This window comes from Mandrillus leucophaeus, unplaced genomic scaffold, assembly GCF_000951045.1.
Source record: "Mandrillus leucophaeus isolate KB7577 unplaced genomic scaffold, Mleu.le_1.0 Scaffold1935, whole genome shotgun sequence".
In the NCBI taxonomy this organism is placed as follows: domain Eukaryota; kingdom Metazoa; phylum Chordata; class Mammalia; order Primates; family Cercopithecidae; genus Mandrillus; species Mandrillus leucophaeus.
In genome coordinates this window covers 213,080-234,658 of record NW_012101960.1, presented here as the reverse complement: position 1 = coordinate 234,658, position 21,579 = coordinate 213,080, and the positions used below count along the sequence as shown (strand labels likewise).

Sequence of the window (21,579 nt, the reverse complement as noted above, 5' to 3'; positions counted from 1 at the left end):
TGAAAAAAATCCAAGAGGCCTGACATGGTGGCTCTTGCATGTGATCCCAGCACTCTGGGAGGCCGAGGACAGGCCTGGGCCCGGGAATTGGAGACCAGCTTGGGCAACATAGGGAGACACCAGTTTTACTTAAAAAAAAAAAATTTTTTTGCCGAGCTTGGTGTTGCATGCCTGTGGTCCTAGCTACTTGGGAGGCTGAGGTGGGAGGGTCACTTGAACCTGGGAAGTTGTGGCTGCATGAGCCGTGGTCATGATGCTGTACTCCAGCCTGGACAACATAACAATACTTGTCTCTTAAAAATAAATAGCCTAGGCTTGTGTTTTAACAGAGCTCATTTAACTATTATAGGAGCCAGGCATTTTTGACTAGAAGTAGTAGGTGTATCTTTCAAGAGCTTATAAAATTTCGTGAATAAAAGAGAGGAGAGGGATGAAATAGCTGATATTATAAGCCTTTTTGGGAAAGGAAATATTTACAGTAAGTATAGTAGAAATGTGATGCTTTAATTAGAACAGTATTGTGGATTATGCCACTTTTTTTTTTTTTAAGAAATGAAACTTTCCCTTAAAACAGGAATTTTAATGTTAACTTTTTTGTTTTTTTTAATAGCTGGTATTTAAAGATGCTACAGTGCTGCAAATGTAAGCAGTGGTTTCATGAGGCTTGTGTGCAATGCCTTCAAAAGCCAATGCTATTTGGAGACAGGTGAGAAGGGCATTTGAACTTTACTAGCTGATTTTTGTCACTTTTTAATTGTGGTTATATTTGCGATTTCAGATTTCCTAAAGATAGTTTCAATAGTGATTTGGAAAGGGGTTGTCTCAGAAGGAAAATATTGAGTAATATACTTAAAATATACATAATTTTTGTGCTTTTGGATTTTATTCCAGAAAGCTTGTAAGTATTGTCAGTGATTACATTTGTTCCTATTGACCCACAGTACTCTAAAGTATTCTTGTTGGTACCTTCCTTTAAAGAACCTCAAAGGGATCGTATTAGAATTGGAAAAGACCACAGGGCCTTGTTAAAGACACAACTATACTTTAGATATAAAGTTTGTAAAAGCAGACTTAATGTACTTTCTATATTAGAAGAATGCAAAGTAGCACAGTGAGCTCCAGGAACAAAAAGCTAGACCACTAAGTTTGACATCTGAAAACCTGGTTTTAAATCTTGGCTTTTACCACTTAATTTTCTTTCTGACCTTAGGAAAGTTCACTTGCCCCTTTGGGGCTTATTACGTTATTTTGAGCATTGAATTAAACGATGTATATGGGGGCAGCCATCACAATTCCTGGCACACACAAGCGATCGATTAGTAAACTATGAGTATGTGTGAGTCTGTGTGTGACCTTTGAAGGTCTCCAGTGGTTAAAAAAAAAAAAGATCCTTTCTCTTCACAGATGAACTGTTTCATTATTTGTTATTGGAAAAGAACTTCCCTCAATCACAGAAAGCATTGTAATTTAAATTATATTTTGTTTTGAGTATCAGTCTTTATATCAGCTGTAGGTTATTCACTTGGTGAATATTAGCTGTAATAGTTTTATCTCTGATTACTCAGTATAAAACTTTTTCTTTTTCTTTTTTTTTCCCTTAGATTTTATACGTTTATATGCTCTGTCTGCAGTTCTGGACCAGAATACCTCAAACGTCTACCATTACAGTGGTAAGTGTGGATGTTTCTGTTCAAAAAAAAAAAAAAAAAGCCATTTTCTTAAACCTACAAGTTGAAACTTTCTATATACATATACTTGGCTTAAGTAAAAATAGGTTATTTATGCTTGACTTTATTTCTTTTATTTATCCTCATGCCTGATGGCATCTTCACTAAGTAACATCCACTTGTATTGCTAAATTAATAAGGCTGTTCAGTGTTGAATGTCATAAATGAAACTTTCAGATATCCTTTAGACCTTCTAAATTCTTACTCATATTTCTAGTTCTTTTGAACCTTCAGAATAGCATATAGTAGAAGAGAGATAGGTATAACAAATATGCTAATTTCTGCTTCAGTGTAGTAATTCTTGTGTATTCGAAGTGTGATGAATTTTAGAGGTTTACTAATAAAATGCTTACAGTAAGTACTTACAGATCTTTGTTGTATTTTACATATTTTAGCAACAGATAGGATTTAACCCATGAATCAGATAGTTTGGTTAAGTATGGTATTCTGTAGCTTATATCCGGAAGTGAAAACACAAAAATCTTGATTGTAAGTTATATTTTTTTAAAGCCAGATCCTCTTTGAATACACTTTCAGAAGTAATTTGTGGCCGGGCGCGGTGACTCTTGCCTCTAATCCCAGCACTTTGGGAGGCCGAGGTGGGTGGATCTCCTGAGGTCTAGAGTTTAAGACCAACCTGGCCAACATGATGAAACCCCATCTCTACTAAAAATACAAAAAATTAGCCTAGCATGGTGGTGGGCGCCTGTGATCCCAGCTACTCGGGAGGCTGAGGGAGGCTGAGGCAGGAGAATCACTTGAACCTGCGGGGCGGAAGTTGCAGTGAGCCGAGGTTGTGCCATTGTACTCCAACCTGGGCAATGAGCAAAACTCCGTCTCAAAAGAAAAAAAAAAGAAGTAATTCTATATTTTCTAGTTTATAGTTGCTATTCGGGATAAGTGAATATTTAGTCACTATTTTCTAGTTATTTTTATATGTAGTGATTTATTGAATTGTGAATATAACTATCCATCTAAATAAAACTCTTTGCATTTTAATTACTGTTTTATAAAGAAACTGTGATTTCTTAACAGTAACTGAAAACATTGTTTTGTGTATTTGATTATTTTTGGATTCCAGGGTAGATATAGCACACCTATGCCTTTACAACCTAAGTGTTATTCATAAGAAGAAATACTTTGATTCTGAACTTGAGCTTATGACATACATTAATGAAAACTGGGATAGATTGCACCCTGGAGAGGTAGGTGGTCTGAGAACTAACTTCAGTAGCTACTTGATGTCTTTTTTTTGTTTTGTTTTGTTTTTCAAAAAACAACTAAGACACATGTATAAGTCAGACAACTAAAATAGAATTTTATTTTTAGTTCTGTGTACAAATAAGTTTGGTATGGATATCAGGACCAGCCTTCTCATCCTCCTGTGTGTTTGTTGCCTGTTGACTCTGGAAATTTGTAGAAGGAGGAGGTATATTACTTGATTCTTCCATTTTCTGAAGTGAAAATCATTGTAGTTACAGAGAGAAGGGAGGGAGAAATCTTTAGTATTGGGTATCTTACTCATAGTTTGACCTCCTTTTCTTCTAAGTTTTCTATAAACTTAGAGATGTAACCAACATTCTTCCTTCCTCTCTTGTTGGTACTCCTTTGTGTGTTTCTGACTTGTAGGAATGGTGGGATCTAATAATATTGTTAGAAAAATGAGTTTGTAGAGTGAAGCTGCCTGAATAGAAGATTATCCCCTCTCGTTCTGACATCTCATTTTGCTTCTCATTTTTGAAGTGTAACTACCTATGCTGTTTTACAGTCTTTTTTTTAAAGGAATTTAAAAGTAATGTGTGTTCATTAAAGAAAATTTTGAAACTAATGAATAGCAGAAAGAGAAGAGTAACTGGAATAAGTTTAATAGGGACCTTATTTTTAGCATTTATTTAGAATTACCAAAGTACATATATTAACTACTTTTAGTTAAAACTAAAAAAATTGTTTTATAATATATGGAGTTTATATGTATATCTTAGTCATGCTTTTTTTAGGTAAAAATTTTGCAAACTGATTTGAAGTTTAGGAAGAATTTCTTGATTTGTGAAGGACATCCTATTTCATATCAAATAGGATATCAAAGGGCTTTTTCGGGGTTTATGGAATATCAGGGAGAACATAATGCATGATTTAGTTTGTAGTTTTAAAATCTAGGATGTTATTGAAATTTAGTTGATGAATTTTTGAATTCATCATTTGAGTTTTGAATGTTAGATATTGGATTATCATACAAATTTTTGTTAAGTTTTTGGTTAAATACCTTTTTTTAGATGAAGTTTGAAAAAGAGTGATGTGTACATTTGATAATTTTTTTTTTTTTTTTTTTTTTAAGATGGAGTCTTGCTCTGTCGCCCAGGCTGGAGTGTAATGGCGCGATCTTGGCTCACTGCAACCTCCGCCTCCCAGGCTCAAACCATTCTCCTGCCTTAGCCTCCCAAGTAGCTGGGATTACAGGCGCCTGCCACCACGCCTGGCTAATTTTTGTATTTTTAGTAGAGATGGGGTTTTGCCATGTTGGCCAGGCTGGTCTTGAACTCCTGACCTTAAGTGATCCGCCCACCTTGACCTCCCAAAGTGCTGAGATTACAAGCATGAGCCGCTGGGCATGGCCACATTTGATCAATTTTAATAAACTGATTCGTAATCAGAAAGTCAGGGGTAAAGCATTCGAAGTGACTATAGTGGTTTTTGTAATTATCTTAATATTTAATGCTATAATTTGTTTAAAAATTCTTTCTAGCCATTATTCTTTTAGCACTTCGTGTGCAGATACATATGTATACCTGTTAGTACACTGTATGCATTACATAATGAAATTCTGCAGTAGTTACTTGATGTAGATATTGGGTATATATAATATAAAACCTCATGTTGTGCTTATTTCAAAGTCTGTCATTTTTAATTAAAATTTAAGTTTTTAGTGTTTAGATTTTATTCGAGAGGTTGGAAATAAAATGAAAATCACATTTAGTATATTTTTCAAGAAAAAAGTTCAGTTTATCAGTTTCAGGTGTCCTAGCTCCAACTGAACTTCTGAAACATACTAGAAAAAATTTGCTTCAGCAATAATACATGTTTTATTTCTGTGGCCTATGAGGTAATGTCTTAGAAGAAAAAGAAAAAGTTTTACTTTTTAAGATTATTTCCACTTTTTGAGCCATCAAATTTATTGTTAGAACAAGAGACTAATAATTTCTTATGGTTCTTTCTCTGAATTAAAATAAGAAAATATTCAGACTTCTTAGATGAGACGTCTCATGCATAGACTTTGGTAATTGACAGATTGAAGTTCAGGTTTCTAATTTTCTGTATTCTTTTATATTTTTATACTGTAATTGTAATTGGATTTTAGGGTGAGTTTTTAGTAATAAATAGACGATACAGTTTATGCTAGTCTATCATGTTTATTCAGTGTTTTTCATTTAGTTTACTTTCAAATGTATGTAGTGATTGATACAAAGATAACATACATAATGGGTCATTCCAAATTGTTTGAATAGAAAATTTTTGATAAACTGAAAATGAATTACAAATTGAATTTTGTCAGTAATCCAAATTTGGGTTAACAAAAATTTCCTTTTGTTTATATTCTTATTCCGAATCTTATAAAATGCCATTAATTATTTTCAAAACATGGGAAGTAGTGTATGCTAAATATAATGTTTATAATTGAGTGCCTTAGTCATTTTGAACATCAGCTCTTTCTTTCTTTTTTTTTTTTTTTTAGAGAGGGGGCCGGAGAGTCTCTCTCTCTCTCTCTCTCTTTTTTTTTTTTTTTAAAGAGACACTTGCTCAGACTGGAGTTCAGTGGTGCAGTCATACATAGCTCACTGAAGCCTTGAACTCCTGAGGTCGAGTTATCTTCCTGCCTCAGCAATTCTTGTTATACATAATATAGGATAAAGCACCTGCTCTAGAAATTTTTCTTCACAAATGAAACAAAACAGAGAACAAAGGTTGTGATTTTAGTTTATCTAAAATGTGGAGTTTCCTTCCTCTTGCCACCAGATCAAAGAAAAAAATTTTGTGGTGATACAAGTTGATTGAGATTTTTTATGGCATTTTGTGTAGGAATATATATTGCACAACTAGGCAGTTATCTACATTTATTATTCCTGAACTTTGAATTATAATTAATTTTACATATGATGAGGCTGGCTAAACTTTAATGGTATTTTTTATTTTGGAAACCTAGTAAATACATATTTACATTTGTAATTACTTGCTGTAATCTTATATTGAATCAGTTGTATTCTGTTTCATGTATTGTGTCCCCCGCCCCTTTTTTTTTTTTAATAAAGGAAGCACTGTGACTGTTTTTATTTTAAAGACTTTTTTTTTTTAGAGCAGATTTAGGTTGTCCCCTTCTGCCACACATGCATTGCCTCCCCCATTATCAACATCCCTCCACCATAGTGGTAGATTAGTTATAATTGATGAAGCTACATCAGTACGTCATTATCATCCAAAGCTGTGACTTCTTTTAGTAATAAAAAGAAGTTTCAAAAATATTACACTTTTGGAGATAAATCCTTTCATACTGAAAAGGCAAAACGTAACAGTCATATATCATATTTTTTCTTAGTTGAATATGGTATAGGATTGTTATGAAGAGAAGATAAAACTTTTGAATCATTTTAGAAGATAATGGTGTTACACTGTTTCCTTATGTAGTTTTTGTACTTCTTTTGGCTTGGTACCTAATGATTATCATATAGATTGAGTGTAGCTGTTTGAAGAACTACTATGTTTTGGATCATTTTCTTTGAGATAGTAAAAATACTTAACATTTGAATCCATGATAAACTTTCTTAAGGTTTTTATATAAAATGAAGTCTCATGTGTTGTATCAGATTGTTTTGGGGAGTTTAAAATGAGATATTAGTACTTTTTGTAATCTGCTTATTGTCATTTGTCTTTGATTCTTGAAGTTATTTGAAATCCTAGTTCTGTAATAACCGCTTTTCTGTGGTCTTAAATTTTAGAAAACCTGAGGTTGATAGCAGAATAATGTATCGAGTGCTACTTCACTTTTGAGGCAGGTAGGGAGAAAAGCAAAGATGAAATTCAAGAAATACTGTGGTAGAAATGATACTAGAGGAAACTATATAATAGAGGTGGAATGATATCTACAAGTGGAAATTATAAGAAATCTGAACAACAATACTTTGGGGCTTAGAGTGTTATAATTAGCATGTAGTATGGTGGTTAGCAACAAATTACCTAAGCTGTTGGGATACTTAAGCCCAGGTGGCTTGGAACTTAATATTGGTAATTGAAAGGAAGAGTTATACTATAAATATTAGTGTGAGATTAGTATCTGGAGAGGAGGGAGCAAAAAACAACAAGTTATTCTTTTTGGAGATTTATATAATAAACCTCATGGTCAGATGGAAGGCATAGAATATGATGCTCTTCTAATGTAGATTATCTGATTTTCACTATAATGGTTGTACTTTTAGTTTGCAAAATGCTGAAAGGGGGAAGTCTTTGGCACTTTTATGGTAGCTAAAATATGCAGTTATTTGCAGAGTCGTTGTGGAGTGCTGAAGGAACTTAATAGATAAAATTTCTGAGAAACAGTAGGGAGTAAATACCAAAAGAAAGTAGAGTTCATTGTGATTGTCAAAATGTAAAAAAAGAGTGGGTTTTAGAAATTAGGAAGTTAATTTTGCTGTTGACTCAGCAAAATTGTAGAGCAGATTTTTCAGATATATGGTTTGTGAAGATTTAAAAGGCATAGGAAAATCTCTTATTAGAATAAGTCATGTATACATGTATACCCTTGATTTCTTTTTTGATATGATTAGCAACACTGGTTTGTCAGTGTTTTTTTTTTTTTTTTTATGGTTAGCAAACGCTGGTTTGGGCATGATATAGACGTAGTATAACTTGAGTTCAGATGAGATATTAAAATGTGAACTGGTTAAAGTGAAAATTAAATGGATTTGTAACTAATGGAAAAACAGTGACAAAGACGGTGCTTTGGAAACATTCTTGAGGGAGACTCTAATGGAGGACCATAGGGTATTCTGTCTTTGTCTCTACCTTCAATTCTAGAAGGATGACAGAATCAAGAGAAAAGATCTGGAACATTGAGCTGAAAACAAGATCAATTAACAGCAGTTATAAAATCCTGCTTTAGCCGTAAACACAAACAGTCCATGGTTATGATAGGGGATACTCAGTTTGATAGCAGTTCATCTGATACGATTTCACAGTTGGGGTGGGGAGGAGGGACCAGGAAGAAGACAGTCAGAAGCTTAATATGAAGTAACCATGTGATGTAGCTATTAAACATTTTATCCTAGTCTTATAGACATGGTAGTTGCATTCAGATATATGAAGCATTGTCTTGTAAAAGAGGGAATGGAAGAGCTCTGGGGAGGAAGATTTTTGCCCACTTATGGAATGGGCTTTTTTAGTTGGTGCCTTATCAGCTCTTATCAATGGCAGTAATTAAGCCATGGTTGAATAAATATCTGTACTGTAAAAGAGACTGCAATATTGGTGGAAGGCTGAATTGCATCTAGGGTCTCATTCAAGCTCTAAAGTCTGATTATATTATTCCTTCTTTAAAACAGAAATTCTCTTTCATTAGACACTTCAGAAATTACCGCAGGAGGTAGTGGTTTGATATAGAGGAATGAGTACCTAACTCCTATTTCACATGTTTTTTTTTTTTTTTTAGCACTCAGCAGATTGGCACAGAGTGGGCTCTCAGTGAGTGTAGAATGAATGAACTTATCACTTGAGTTCAGGTTCTAGCTCTCTCACCAACTAGACAGTGAATTTGAGCAGTTTTAACCTTTATATTTGTTAACTCGTGTAAAATAGAGTCGGAGTAGATGACTTACAAGTTTTTTCTAGCTCCAGCATTCTATTTGGCAGATTTGTTTTCTCTCTCACTTAAAGCAGTTCTGAGGCTTGGGAGTTTCAAGTGGTAAAGAACATACTGGCTGTAATTTTGAAAGTCAACTGTGATATTTTGGAAGCAGCTTTTTTTTTTAAGGTCTTTGTAGCATTAATTCAGGATGGTCCTTTTGTGATTTAGATTCGTTTGCTAATATGCCCTAGTCAAGAAGAGGCAGAAAGGTCTCTGAGAAAAAGCCCTATTGGAACAAAATAGAGTTTTTTTCTAGAATTAAATGTTTAGGTTTTAAAATGGTTTGTTATGAAAAATTATTGAGCCATTTAGAGCTGGCTAAAGTCTATAATTGTTATGAAAATAAGGTCTCTCAATTTTACAGTATTCTAAAAAATTATAGAGATTATCGGTTTATGCTAGTGCTAGAGGTACTGGAATATGGTATGTTTCTCATTACTTTTTGTACTCCTTCCTATTGATATCTGTTAGGAACTTTTATAGTAAATATTAAAATAATTCTAATGTATTATTTCCCTAGGTTAAAGAATTTTTGAAAAATTTAATAACTAATACAATCCCATGTTTATGGTATTTTACAGTTTGTAGTTCCTTCATAAACATATCACTGGATTAATATAATGAGCAAGTAATTAGTGTAGGGTTTATAGTTCCTTTTTTATAAGTGAGAAAATAAGCCTTGAGAGGTTAAATGGTCCTAGGTCACATAATTAGTCAGTGAGGACTTGGAATTAGAACTTAGATCTTCTGACTACCTATCAGTACACTTTTCCTCTGCATCACATTGCCTCTATCTAGCACCTGTATATTACTAATTGATGAAATTGTAGTGCGTTAAATTGTTTCTTGATACTTCACAGCTGGCAGACACACCAAAATCTGAAAGATATGAGCATGTTCTGGAGGCATTAAATGATTACAAGACCATGTAAGTTGATTTATTTTATGTATCCCTATGAGGGAGACATTTAGTAAGTATAAGGAATAATGGCATTGTTTAAGAATTGTGGGATTGGTGTATAGAAGAAGTACATACCATTTTAAACTTTTTAATGTCTTATTCTATTTTAGTTAGATTAAAGCGGTGATTCTCAAGGATTGGAGGAGGGAGGAGTAATCCTTCTCCTGGGAATGGTGGGTGGGAGGCATACTGGTATCTCTGGGAGAATTTAGCCTATTCCATTGAAAAAGCATATTCAGTAATAACTTCCTTCTATAATGTAATCTACTGAAAGTGAAATAAAATCTTGTTAGCTGGTGGGAATATTCAAAAGATAGGAGAGAATATTGTAGGGAATATGGGGTTTTAAAAAGATTGAGATCTATGGTTATAGTTAACACCATTAGTTACAGAAAAGTAATGTTTCTAGCTGAGTGGTCTAAATAATTAAGTGATATTATTTGATACGTTCTCATACAGATATACAGATCTTCCCCCCCATTTTTACTTTTTTTTTTTTTACTCACCACTATACTAACAAGGATTCCCTTTTTAAAAACAATATATCTACATTTCTTAGAAACATTTTTAAATGCAACAGAAATTTTATAAATGTATGTGTTGACTCCAATAAAGTGTTATAAAATTTTTGTTTGCAATAAGTTGGTGTTTTGAATTTGGTAGTATTTCCTCATTAAATAATGTAATTACTAGTGGCTGGATCTTTAGACCAGCTCAAAAAGTCATGAGGTACCTGATATGACCTTGAAGTATGATAAACAGGAAAAAAGACTGTAATAAAGTCATGAGGTACCTGAGTAATTACTGTGCTGGTAAAAATATTTCATGGGACAGTGAATTCTGAATTTCAACTTAGGGTACCAGAAATATATCTGTTCCTGTTGTGGTAGTAATGAGGGATCCCCTTTCTTAAATCTGCAAAAAAAGTAGAACATTCTGGTTGGGCGTGGTGGCTCACACCTGTAATCCCAGCACTTGGGAAGCCGAGGTGGGCGGATCACCTGAGGTCAGGAGATCGAGACCAGCCTGGCCAACATGGTGAAACCCCGTCTCTACTAAAAATACAAAAATAGCCAGGCGTGGTGGTGCGTGCCTGTATTCCCAGCTACTTAGGAGGCTGAAGCAGGAGAAGAGCTTGAACCTGGGAGGTGAAAGTTGTAGTGAGCCGAATTGTGCCATTGCACTCCAGCCTGGGTGACAGAGCGAGACTGTCTCAAAAAAAAAAAAAAAGAAAAAGAGGGGGAGAACATTCTAAACAACTGATGGAAGTTCTTGTGGCCAGGCAAGTTTCAGTAGAGCTGAGGTAGATGGAGGTGCTTGGGAATAAGGACCATAGAGACTGAAAGAAAGGTCTAAAGATCATATTTTTCAGAGGCCCAAGTCCATATTGCTCTGAAATAACCCTTCTTTGCCCCGGGTTATTTCCGTTTCCAGATCTGGCACTCTAGATACTCCTTTTATTTTCTGGGCCTCTAGGATTTATCTCCTACTTTCTTTTCCAATGCTGTCACCTATTACTGCTAAGGTTTTTCTCCTTATAAATCCACTCTGAGATGGAATTCTTTTTTTTCCCTAAATCGCTTTTGAGATATTTCTCACAGATGACACTAAATATGGGAAAGCATATTGGGACCAAAAAATACCATTCTTTGTTCTTCTTTCTTCCTTTAAAAAGTTAGTTGCCATGTTTAAAAAGAAAAGTGGACATGTACTCTTCTCCTTTCTGGTCCTATCCCTTCCTCCCCATCGTATCCTGCTATAGACTGGCTCTGGGGCAGATAAGAATCAAGGAAAGCAAGGGGAAATGAATTTCTGTAGTATTGGGTGGGCTTTCAAGTATAAGGGCCTTATATATGAAAGTGAAGTTAGGGTCTGCTATGTATATGTGTTCAGTTTTTAAAATTTTAGTTAATGTTTTTAAAAATTTAGGTTTATGTCTGGGAAAGAAATAAAGAAGAAGAAGCATTTGTTTGGGTTGCGAATTCGTGTTCCTCCTGTGCCACCAAATGTGGCTTTCAAAGCAGAGAAAGAACCTGAAGGAACATCTCATGAATTTAAAATTAAAGGCAGAAAGGCATCCAAACCTATATCTGATTCAAGGTAAAAGTTGATCTGTGGCTTAGTTTTTCTCTTTAGCTTATTTGTAACTAAAAATGTATGTTATTTAGTCTCCTTAGTATATTTGAAAGTACAAGTGGCAGTTACTCTGATTTTTTTTTTTTGGGTCTATAATATCTTGCTTAGACAAGGTATGAAGAGTTGATGCCAGATGCTTGTTTATTTTAGGACTTTGGCCTTCCAGGAATAGACTCTATTGATTTTGTTAGCAAACAGCTTAAGAGTACTAGCCTGTTTGTTTGTTCACTTTTCATTCATTCATTCATCCATTCATTCATTCAGCACAGTTTCAAGTGCCTTATTATCTAAGTGCTAGTGAGTACAATGACAAACAGATTTTTCTTCTGCCCTGATGAGGTTTACATACTAGTGGACAACAAAGGTGATAAACAAGTAAAATAGTTACTGATTATGCTAGTGCCATTTTTAATAGCATACTGTTTTAGATCTTACTATGGATAGAGATAGGACCTTTGTACTTTAACGATGAGGCTCAAGGAAGGACTATTTAAGATAATATTTAAATTAAGACTTAAAAATGAGAATGATATAACAATGTGAAAAACAAAGGGAAAACTACTCCAGCTAGCAGAAATAACAAGTGCAAAGGCTTTGAAACGTATTCTAGGAACTCACAGAAGACTGATGTGGTATAAATGAGGATGAGAGAGTAGTAGCATCAGGTATTGGAAAGATTAGGTGAGACTTGATCCTGTGTAGGGTCTTGTAGGGCTTACAAAGAATTTGGGTTGTTTTCTAAGAATAAAGGGGAGGCATTTAAGGGATTTAATTATCTTTTAAAAATACTCGGCCGGGTGCAGTGGTTCACGCCTGTAATCCCAGCACTTTGGGAGGCCGAGGCAGGTGGATCACCTGAGGTTGGGAGTTTGAGACCAGCCTGACCAAGATGGTGAAACCTCATCTCTACTATAATTACAAAAATTAGCCGGGCATGGTGGCGTGCACCTGTAGGCTCAGCTACTCGGGAGACTGAGGCAGGAGAATCACTTGAACCCGGGAGGCGGAGGTTGCAGTGAGCCGAGATCGCGCCACTGTACTCCAGCCTGGGCAACAGAGCGAGACTCTGTCTCAAAAAAAAGAAAAAACTGTTTTGGATGCTGTTTTGAGAATGGGTAGTATACAGGTAAGAATAAAAGCAGGAGAAAATTAAGACTCAGTTTTCTAGATGAGAGATAGATGGTATGAGGTACAGAGGTAGGTGGTAACATTCAAATGGAAAGAAAACAGATTTGAGGTCTTTATTGGAGTTAGAATTAATTGGATTTGCTAGTGAATTAAATTTCTGAAAATAAAGAAGGAGTCAATTAAATAATGCCCAGATTTCTGGCCTGAGCAACTGATGAGGGGTTAATCAAGATCTGGAAAAACAGATTTTGGTATGGTGAATGAAGCATTCTTCTGTTTCATATTCATTGAATTTGAGATTCTTATGAGGGATACACACACACACACACACACACACCCCCCTCATACACACAGAATGATGTGAAATACGGGCAATTGGATGTGTAATTTAGGAGCTCATAGGAGAGTTCTGGACAGGCGATACAAATTTGGAATCTGATTGATAAAGCCATGAGAATGAGTGAAATTACCAAGGGAGCAAGTAGAGAGAGAAGAGAAGGTGGTCTGGGATCATGTCCTGATATCATTTGTAAATTTGGAAGAAGTGAAATAAGCAGAGGAGACTAAAAAAGAGTGAGCAGTGAGATGGGAGGAAACCAAGAAGTTTGATGTCATGACAACCAAAAGAAAGGTAGTGTTTCAAGAAAGATAGCTATATTAAAGTGTATTGAATGCTAGTGAGGTAGATTAAAATGAAAGAAAAATATTTATTGCATAACATTTTGTTATTAGTGACCTTGACAAAAGGAATTTCTTTGAAGTAGTACAGATAGAAACCAGATAGGACTGGGTGGAAGTATGACTGAATCCAGCATTGCCAAATTTACATGTCAAACTGTGCTTCTCCTACATATCAGGGACACAGGCAGATTCAAAATAATAACAGTAGTGAAGGAAAGGAGGAAAATAGGAAACTATCTTTAAGGATTCTGAATGAGAGGGGAGAAAATGGAAAGCGTATTATGTCATCAACACCCAGAAGTTTTCCTGTATAGGGAGGCTGACAAATGGAATGACAGCTGAAGAGGGGGATAGGACTAGTTAAATGATGTTTTTTTTTAAAATAGTTGGGAGATAGTTGGAACCTGTTTTTGTGTGTAAGTAGGAATGATCCATTGGAGAAGAGGAAATTGGTATAGGAGAGTAGAAGCCAAAAGAGAAGGGATATAGAGCCTAAATGTGGGACTCGCCTTTTCTAGAAGGAGAAACATCCTTCTGTTGAAATGGGGTAAAAGAGAAGATGGGTACAGATGCTAGTTCTGTTGTAGATTGGGCAGTTGGAAATTGACTGAAGTTCTTGCCTGGTAGCCTCTATTTTCTCGATGAAATATAAGGTAAAGATAGCAGAGAGTCTTGTACAGAGATGGGAATTTAAGGATCAATTAAAGGTATGGAATAGTCATCTTGGAGATAAGGAAAATGTGATTACAAAGCCTTGACAATGAGTCCAGTTATTTGAAGTTTGTAAGAAATTAGCTGCTAATTAAGTTTTCTTTCCTGAAGGAAAGAATGCTTATTATTCCTATCACTTTCAGATTTGGTCACTCAAATCCTTTGCTAGCAGTTGCCATATTATGAATCAGAAAAAAATAATTCCACAAGCTTTTTCATTTCTATCATGATTGTGATAGGATGCTCCCTTTGTGGTAGCTATCAGGTCATCTGATGCCACCAGATAAGGATTCAGCTGCTTTGTTTAAAGGCATCCTGAGTTCCTTCTGGACCTTGTGTATAAGTTGTTCCTTTTAGTTAGAGGTTACTTTCTTTAGTCCAGGAGTCCTTTATAAATATTATGTTGATCATTTTACAAAAGAAATGGATATTCCATCCATCGTGTTCTTGAGACTTTTGATTATAGTGTCTGGTTCTGCTTTGTCCTTATAGTTCCCCTACTTTCTCCTTCCTCATAGTTCCACCTTTATTCCCTGACCTTGTTTGGCATCTAGAGGGATAAGTTTTTTTCCTACTTTCTCCATTCATCTCTTTCTAGGCTATTATATAGTGTTCTTTTTTCCTCTCCTTAATTAAAGTTTCCTGGACAATTTTCTCGTAGCCCTCACTCCATTTTATTAGCTTGCTTGTATACACATTTGTCACTTTCTAACTATATTGTGAACTCTTTAGCACCAGGAACACCTTTGTATCCATATTATCTAATATCGTCTTTATATGGTAGCTATTGTTGAGTAAATGAAATATTCTTTCTATATATATTTTTTATTTTTTTCTATTAATTAGAGTGTCTTTGCCTGTTGCACTTTTTTCCTTCCTATTGCTTGGAATTTGGCTTTATGTTTAAAATATGGTTTTCTAGGTCTTTCTGACCTAGAAAGACCTTTTGAATGACTCCCTGAGAATATGAAGGATTTCTTACTCCTTTCTTCTTTACGTTCTGCCACTCTGGGCTTCATTCTCTTTCTGATAGTGTCATTCAAGAATCTACATATATATCTAAAGGCAGCCTTTATGACTACTATAATTTTAACATAGATATTTCCTGACTCCATTAGGTTAACTGCTAAATTCATAGTCATTTTTAGTAGTAAATCCTTGAAACATCCTCCACATTGTAACAACCTAAAATTAAACTATATAATTGAGCTTTTAGGAGTTTTGAAATCTTCCATTCAGTGTAATTGTCTGGTTTTTGTTGTTGTTGTTTTTAAATCTTTAAGTGGTATATATTGTTCAGAATTATATTAAAGAGGACTTTTTTAAACCTTTCATAATGGTTTAAATATCTTTAAAGTCAAGAAATATTTAAATTAGAATATATTATCAATGCACTTGACTAAACTTGTGGATTCAATTAATAATTTTTATATTACCATTAATATAAAATAGTAAAATATATGTGTATATATGTCTAGTTACGTACATAGAGTCAATGTCTTTGTTTTCTTGATGCAGAGATTAAATGCATAATGGTTTTCCATTTCAGGGAAGTAAGCAATGGCATAGAAAAAAAAGGAAAGAAAAAATCTGTAGGTCGTCCACCTGGCCCATATACAAGAAAAATGATTCAAAAAACTGCTGAGCCACTTTTGGTAAGAGGATATGTTGGTATATGTTCTCAAGAAGAAGGATGCGTGAAATAACTGAGAAGCTAGTATTTTTTTCAGCTTATTCTAGAGACATGCTTTAAGTATATATTTTTATTTTCCAGGATAAGGAGTCAGTTTCAGAGAATCCTACTTTGGATTTACCTTGTTCTATAGGGTAAATAGAAAGTTATTTTCTCCCTTTCTAGGTTTTGTCTTTTGAGTGGATGTTAATATTTCTGTTTGTTATATAATATAGTCGTTACACAATTTAAATTCTTTTGTCTCAGGAGAACTGAGGGAACTGCACATTCATCTAATACCTCAGATGTGGATTTCACGGGTGCTTCCAGTGCAAAAGAAACTACCTCGTCTAGCATTTCCAGGCATTATGGGTAGATATTTTAGTTCTTATTTTTTTTACTTTTCTTATTCTAGATTCCTTTTCTTTGTAAAGTGTTGATTGAATAATTTTTTAGCAATTGAAAGTGATGCAAGTTGTGTCTATCAGCTTTTTGAGCGGTAATCCAGATGTAGATCCCATTAGTTGTTAATATTCATTTGAATATTTTTGCTTTCTAGAGTACAAACATTGTATTTTTCAAGTTTGTATGGAAATTTGCTGTGAACACAGAGAAAAAGTATACCGTTGTTTAGAAGCTGTGCTTGTTAGGCTTTTTAATGCCTCTGCTTACACAAGTGTTCTTTGCTTTAGAAAGATTTGATTTTTTTATTTTTTAAGAGACAGATTCTCATTCTGTTGCCCAGGCTAGAGTACAGTGGCACAATCATGGCTCATTGCAGCCTCAAACTCCTGGCTTCAAAAAAGTCCTCCCACGTCAGCCTCTGTAGTGATTAGGACTAGAGATTGTGCCACCACACCTAACTAATGCTTTTTTATTTTTTGTAGAGATGGTTTTGCTAAGTTGCCCAGGTTGGTCTTGAACTCCTGGCCTCAAGTGATCCTCCTGTGTTGGCCTTCTCAAGTGCTGGGATTACATGCATGAGCCATTGCAACTAGCCAAGATTTGATTGGGAAAAAGAAAAAAAAAAAAGAATCAGACACCTAAATCCTTTTGTCCATAAAATGATTTTAAACTTAGGATTTTTATCTGATATTTAATCCAGCCCTTCAGAAGGACATTTTTGTTTATTTTTTTATTTATTTATTTTTTTTTTTGAGACTACTCTGTCACCCAGGCTGGAGTGCAGTGGCATGATCTCGACTCACTGCAACCTCTGCCTCCCGGATTCAAGTGATTCTTGCGCCTCAGCCTCTCACATAGCTGGGATTACAGGCGTGCGCCACCATGCCCAGCTAACTTTTTGTATTTTTAGTAGAGATGGGGTTTCACCATGTTGGCCAGGCAGGTCTTGAACTCCTAAACTCAAGTGATCTACCTGCCTCGGCCTCCCAAAGTGCTGGGATTACAGGCGTGAGCCACTGCGCCCAATCAGGACAACTTTTCTCTAAAGCATGTCATGTCAGGTATGAAAAGGTTAATCTGTTTGGGGTCAGAGCTACTATTTTCAAGTTTTTTACTTTGTTCTGTTTAAATTTTGTTCATAATTCAAAAACTGCTATTGTAAATTATGCAAAATTCTACATTAAATGCTTAAAGTGTAACCCATTTATTAATGAATTCTGAATAATTGACTTTTTTGGGCCTCTTACTAGGTACTCTGCTAAGCTTTTTATGTATATTATCTTATTTAATTCTTAAAACAATTTTTTGGCTGGGTGTGGTGGCTTATGCCTATAATCTCAGCACTTTGGGAGGCCAAGGTAGGAGGACTGCTTGAGGCAAGAGTTTGAGATGAGACACCATCCCTACAAAAGAAAAAAGTTATCTGGGTGTGGTGGTGCTGTCTGTAGTCCTAGATAATCAGGAAGCTGAGGTGGAGGATTACTTGAGCCCAGGAGGTCAAGGCTGTAGTGAGCCATGATTGTGCCACTGCACTGCAGTCTGGGCAGGAGAGTGAGGCCTTGTCTCAGACAAACAAAAGAGAACAATTTTTTGAGTTGTATAAGTCCTGTTGTTCTCATTTTACAGATGAGGAAACTGAGACTTAGGGGATTTTAAGTAACAAGCCCAACATTGCATGTTTAGCAAGTATAACAGAGCTGGATTGTTAACTTACACAGTATGACTGTGGGTCTTTCAATTTAGTTGTTGTGCTATATTCTCCTTTTATTATAAAATCATAAAATAATTGAATTTCTGTGCTGAAAAGGACCTTACAAATTATCCAATCCAACCCCTTCACTCAGTAAGTGAACATAGAGAATAAGATTTGAATTTGGCCAAATAATAGAGTTAGAGATAGACCCAGGATACTCTGACTGCTAGTTTGTGCTTATTCTGGTGTATTACTTCACTAGGCCTAGAACTGGTAATAAGAGAACCTCTATTCTAGTTCTACTCTTCAAGGACATGGAACAGTGTCGTAGATGTAGTTTGTGCTCATTCATTATTTGTTCCAATGAAAAATAAATGAGCTCTTTTAAATGATGAGATTATTGGCAATACATGATTTATGAGTAGGGCCTCTTGATAAGAATTTTCCTTGTTGGCCTCCTAAGTAAAAAAATTACCCTCAGCTTACTAGTAAAGGAAGAAAAGCTCTACAAAGTTCAGCCCCAAGAAGGTGACAAAATCTAAAGTAAGGAGCACAAGTGATAGTCCATTTATATCGCATTTATTGTTTGAGTTTGGCTTATTTTTATGTCATCAAGGATATATGGTATAGTAGAATAATCCAAAAAAGAGAACATATTGTGTGGGCATAGGATGCTTAAAAAGCTTAGCAGACAATTCTGGCCTTCTCTGTTACATAGATTATCTGACTCCAGAAAAAGAACGCGTACAGGAAGATCTTGGCCTGCTGCAATACCACATTTGCGGAGAAGAAGAGGTCGTCTTCCAAGAAGAGCACTCCAGACTCAGAACTCAGAAATTGTAAAAGATGATGAAGGCAAAGAAGATTATCAGTTTGATGAACTCAACACAGAAATTCTGAATAACTTAGCAGATCAGGAGTTACAACTCAATCATCTAAAGAACTCCATTACCAGTTATTTTGGTGCTGCAGGTAGAATAGCATGTGGCGAAAAATACCGAGTTTTAGCTCGTCGGGTGACACTTGATGGAAAGGTGCAGTATCTTGTGGAATGGGAAGGAGCAACTGCATCCTGACTGTAGGACTGAACATTATGTTCACTGCACTCTGATTTTCTGTAGGTACAGTTCAAAGCCCTAAAGGAGTCTGGCTTTTACTATCTTTCTTAAAAAAAAAAAAAAGTCAAAAAAATTCAAAAAAGGGGATGATACTAGCCTTAACATGTACCTGTCAATGTTATGGATATTGTCATAAAAAGGTATCTTTTAAAAATCAGAACAGAGACTTAATTTTTTAAATCTTAAGATTTGTAGAATGTTTCTAGGGTAGGATATTAAAAATGATTGAAACCCATGCATGGTGTTAGACAATTTTTCTAATTATTTCATTGAGTCAGTTTTTTGTGATTAGTGGTTATCAGAGCAAACATCATGTAGATAGCACAAGTATTTGGAGAAACGTTGTCTGTTTTGTTACCAAAATGTTGGAAAAATTTATTTCAATACCTTTTAGATTCATAAAGTGCAGTGTATATAATGCCTACTGAAAGACTGTAAAATATTGAAATTTTCTTTCAAGCAAAGTGTAAAAAAATATATTGAGCCTGTAAATTGCTCTGTGACTAGACTTCATTGTCGTCTTAATATATTCTTGCATGTGCATATATATACACACGTGTATATATATGTGTGTGATTATGTGACCTATGCAATACAAATTATGGGAATGGGCAGCTTTGGAGTATATATCCCATAATTCTTTTTTCAGGAATAGTTGCAGTATTTACACAGCAGCATTTCTTCTCAGGCTTTTATTGGGTGCTGTTGCTTGCTATGTATGAAGAGAAATGTGTCAGACAAGTTTAGTGTGTTCTGAAGAGGGGTGTGAACAACAGTGTTCATGGGCTTTTAGAATGCTTTTCACTTTTAGTCCTTGTAACTCAGCTGTTCAGTACCTAAACAAATTCAAATAATATGAACATTATCTCCTACTAGAAGTAACGTTTTCAAGTTTTCATGGCACATTATGATTGTAAATGTCTCTGAGTTTTAACAGTAAGTCTATAGGAGTCCCGTGAAGATTCCTGAAATGTCTGTAGTAACTGTTAGTCATGTTTGAATAAGTGTAGTATGAACAAAGTATTTTATTGCACAGGGTTAACAAACAGTTTGTTGCCAGCTGAGGCTACTGCTGTTTTATTACAACATTACCTCTTGTTTTTATAAAATGTACCAAGATTTAAATTGATAACTTTATTTTACTTGTAAAAAAAAAGTTTCTTTTGTCACCAGTGTTAGAGTTGTCTTCTGTTTCTTTTTGTTTTGTTTTCCTTTTTAGCCAAAGAGTGAACAGAAGATTTTCTTATTTTGGTGGCTATTCATTTTACTTTTAAAAGTGATTGGTGGATTTTAGACTAATAATGGGGGAATTTGCCGCCAAAATAAAAAATATGTAAAGTGTAGTGATTACAGAGTGGTTAAAATGTGGGTTAGTACTTATTTATTCCATTAATTGATTATTTGACTGTTTATAAAGAAAGTTGCTTTATTTCTTTAAACATCTTCAAAAGATGATCCTTTCTTGTCACATTATAGCCAAAAGAAGCAGAGAACTTCATTGTCTGCATTTGGTTCCTGGTTGGCCAGGTATAAATGAGCTTTACAAAAGTGCAAATTAAAAACTGTTACTTCTGTTTACCTCCACCAAAACTTGATTTTCCCCTAGCTATTAATTTAAGGTTGCCTTTCCTGCAGCTGCAATATTTTGAATAACACACAGAGTTTGTGTTGATTTTTGAATGTTTGTTTATATCTAGGGGTAATGAAAAATGTAAATCCCGTGTATCCTTATTCACTCCACCTGTATCATATTATTTCATTTTCCCCAAAGTCCTTTAATTCTAACTGAACACCAGCAGTATTTTTAGAAACTTTTTCTTTAACATACTTGGAAGATGATTTATTCAGCTGAACTGTCGTTAGACGTAATTATTGTGAATGTCTGTTTTATTTTCTCATGGTGGTTCACATGGCTCTGATGTTCAGTTTGTATTTTTGCAATTGCTTTACTTAGAAATTAAAACAGACCAACATTAAATGTGTGTATTTTTTAAAGAGCTAATGAGTTTTGCTTCTGTATTTGCTTGAAAATACACACTAGTGCAGTAGTTGACTGCTTTTATTTAGCTAGGGTGGTAAGGATTTTCTAATTCCACTACTAGTATGTTCACTTGAATTAATCTTTATAAAACTTTGCTTTCATTTTCCTCATCCCTCATATAATATTAATAACCATCACAAGTTCATCTTAAGTGGTCTTAAAGTACGTTTAGCAAGCATGTACACTTTATATTTGAAAGACAATATATCTCTATTGTGTCCCCAAACTTAAAAAATTCAGACTTAACTTTCCAACTATGTTTTCTTCTTACATAGAAGGAGTTAAAGTTGATATAAAAGAATTTCCTGGGCCAGGCGTGGTGGCTCACGCCTGTAATCCCAGCACTTTGGGAGGCCGAGGTGGGTGGATCGTGAGGTCAGGAGATTGAGACCATCCTGGCTAACACGGTGAAACCCC

At 34.9% G+C, this 21,579-nt stretch overlaps 1 protein-coding gene across 3 annotated transcripts in view; it reads left to right on the top strand.

Annotated features, from left to right (window-relative positions):
* Positions 1-21,123, top strand: part of MTF2 (metal response element binding transcription factor 2) — a 28,610-nt gene extending 7,487 nt beyond the window's left edge. For 2 of the 3 annotated variants that reach the window (XM_011978393.1, XM_011978392.1), the window contains exons 6-14: positions 611-706; positions 1,602-1,670; positions 2,809-2,932; positions 9,477-9,544; positions 11,507-11,677; positions 15,783-15,888; positions 16,008-16,060; positions 16,173-16,277; positions 18,722-21,123. In XM_011978393.1, the coding sequence (XP_011833783.1) occupies positions 611-706; positions 1,602-1,670; positions 2,809-2,932; positions 9,477-9,544; positions 11,507-11,677; positions 15,783-15,888; positions 16,008-16,060; positions 16,173-16,277; positions 18,722-19,079 (1,150 nt within the window). In that variant the 3' untranslated portion in view covers positions 19,080-21,123. The remainder of the gene's footprint in view (positions 1-610; positions 707-1,601; positions 1,671-2,808; positions 2,933-9,476; positions 9,545-11,506; positions 11,678-15,782; positions 15,889-16,007; positions 16,061-16,172; positions 16,278-18,721) is intronic. The other variant, XM_011978394.1, reaches the window with a different exon arrangement.
* The last annotated feature ends 456 nt before the right edge of the window (positions 21,124-21,579 follow it).